Source organism: Colletotrichum abscissum (genome assembly GCF_030869225.1).
Source record: "Colletotrichum abscissum strain IMI 504890 chromosome Unknown Scaffold_282.1, whole genome shotgun sequence".
NCBI classification, from domain to species: Eukaryota; Fungi; Ascomycota; class Sordariomycetes; order Glomerellales; family Glomerellaceae; genus Colletotrichum; species Colletotrichum abscissum.
The window spans coordinates 1-2,448 of NW_026850190.1; the positions used below are offsets into that span (position 1 = coordinate 1).

Sequence of the window (2,448 nt, forward strand, 5' to 3'; positions counted from 1 at the left end):
GAGCTGTGGGGAGGCAGCGATATCCGAGCGCCGGACCGCGAAGCAACCGAGCTCTTAGATCTAGTGGACGACATGAACCTCACGAGTCAACTGAGAGCGGGAACCATTACGTACGAAGAAGGAGACCGCCGGACAACCATCGACCTCTGTCTTGTTACTGTAGGTCTTGTTGACCGAATGATCAGATGCGAAGTAGATCACAACATCAACCATGACTCCGATCACCTACCCATAGCAACGTCGCTGCATCTAGCAGTGACCGAGCTACAGCGAGAGAAGAAACGAAAATGGGAAGCTGTTGATAAGGAAACGTTTATCGAGACTCTCCGTGGATCGCTGCCGCAGCTACGAAGGCCAAGAACGAAGGCGGCGCTCGACAGATATGTAGAGACAACCATAGACGCCCTCTCAGCCGCTATCAAAGCCGCGGTCCCGACCAGCACCCTTTCACCAAAGTCTAGGAGAGGCTGGGACGAGCAGTGTGCAGCCATCTTGGCCGAGACGAAGCGACTCCGCCGCGACCACAGCGAGCGACAGACAGAGGAGAGCTGGGAGGCATACAGAACAGCACGCAACAGGAAAGGACGCATCATCAAGAAAGCTATCCAACAAGGACACCGCGAAGCAGTCGAAACAGCGGCCGAGTCACCTAGATCGCTGTGGAAGATCGCCAAATGGGCCCGGAACAGACAAAGCCAGCCGCCTACCGTTACGCCGGAAATCAAGAAACCCAACACGTCTCAGGTCGCCACGACGCCTCAGGAGAAAGCAGCACTCTTCAAGGAGACCTTCTTCCCCCCTCCGCCAGAGGCAAACCTCGAAGACATCGACAACGCATCGTACAACAATCCGATAGGCCTGCCGCCAGTATCGGAAAGCGAAGTAGAAGACGCCATCCAGGAAGCAGCACCGCTGAAGGCCCCGGGCCCCGACGGCATCACGAACCTGGCACTTCAAGTGGCGAGACCATGGATCACGCCACATCTCGTCCGCATATTCAACCAGAGCCTTCGACTAGGATATTGTCCACAACACTTCAGAAAGTCCACCACGGTGGTGCTCAGGAAGCCAGGCAAAGACAACTACACAGTGCCTAAAGCATACAGGCCGATAGCCCTCCTCAACACGGTGGGCAAAATCATGGATGCCATCATAGCGAGGAGACTAAGCTACCTTGCCGAAACACACGGATTGCTGCCAGATAGCCACATGGGCGGGAGAAGACGTCGGTCGACGGAACACGCACTGCACCAAATCGTGGATAGGATATACGAAGCCTGGGGTTCAGAACAGGCAATGGTAGCAAGCCTACTTCTCCTTGACGTGTCAGGCGCCTTCGATAACGTTTCGCACCGCCGACTCCTGCACAACCTGCGGAAGAGGCGGATCGACGAAGCGACGGTGCGTTGGGTTGCCAGTTTCCTCGGATGCCGAGAGACGGAGATCCACGTGGACGGATTCCGATCCGAGACCTACAGACTCGACACCGGCATCCCACAAGGGTCGCCCCTTTCACCGATACTCTACCTCTTCTACAACGCGGATCTCTTGGATAGCTGCAATGAGACCGGAGACACGACAGCCACCGGCTTCATCGACGACGTAGCGATCCTTGCCGTGGGAGACAGCACGGAGGAAACCTGCCAGAAGCTCCAAGAAGCGCTTCGGAAAGCCGAGACGTGGGCTCTCACTCACGCGTCCGTCTTCGCGCCCGAAAAGTTCCAGCTTACCCACTTCACACGAGCAAAAACCAGAATCGACACAGACAAAACACTCCACAGCCAGTGGGGAGAAATCAAGCCCAAGACAACCTGTAAATACCTCGGTCTCATCATGGACTCAGCCCTTAAGTGGAAACAACACATCGACGAGACAGAACGTAAGGTCACGAACACCATCACAGCACTCAGCAGTCTAGGCAGCTCCACGTGGGGCGTGATGACGAGAGAGATGAGGACGATCTATAGGGGAGTGGCAATACCACAGATGATGTACGCATGCTCGCTGTGGTCCAACAGCGGTTGGGGACAGATGGGCTACACGAAAAGAACATTAAACAGACTGCAGAGGCTCCAAGCCAGAGCAGCCAGGACAATGTGCGGAGCATACAGAGCAACCTCGTTCCCAGCACTGGATGTGGAAATGCACCTCCTGCCAGTCGAACAACAGATATGGAAACACAACATCGACACCAACAGCAGAGTAGGCATGGCCGAAGTCACCGCACGCAGAGGAAAGAAAATTAGCCCAAGACAGACGATAACAAACCGAATACGCGATGGACAAGATGTTAGCAACGAACAACACGAACACGAGCACATACCGCCCTTCATCACTCCCCCGTGGTGGCGGGGACCGCGTATCCACATCGCCGGAGGCACGGAGCAGGCCGAAAAAGAACACGAACGTTGTCTGGAAAACAACACCGACGCAGCCCACATCTATACA

At 55.4% G+C, this 2,448-nt stretch overlaps 1 protein-coding gene across 1 annotated transcript; it reads left to right on the forward strand.

Annotated features, from left to right (window-relative positions):
• Window positions 1-72: 72 nt before the first annotated feature.
• On the forward strand, window positions 73-2,448 carry CABS01_17043 (zinc knuckle; the record flags this gene model as incomplete). The annotated part of the gene is made up of 3 exons (XM_060550370.1): window positions 73-163; window positions 236-839; window positions 1,782-2,448. Coding segments are annotated over 3 exons (1,362 nt in total), but the record flags the coding sequence as incomplete, so codon positions are not given.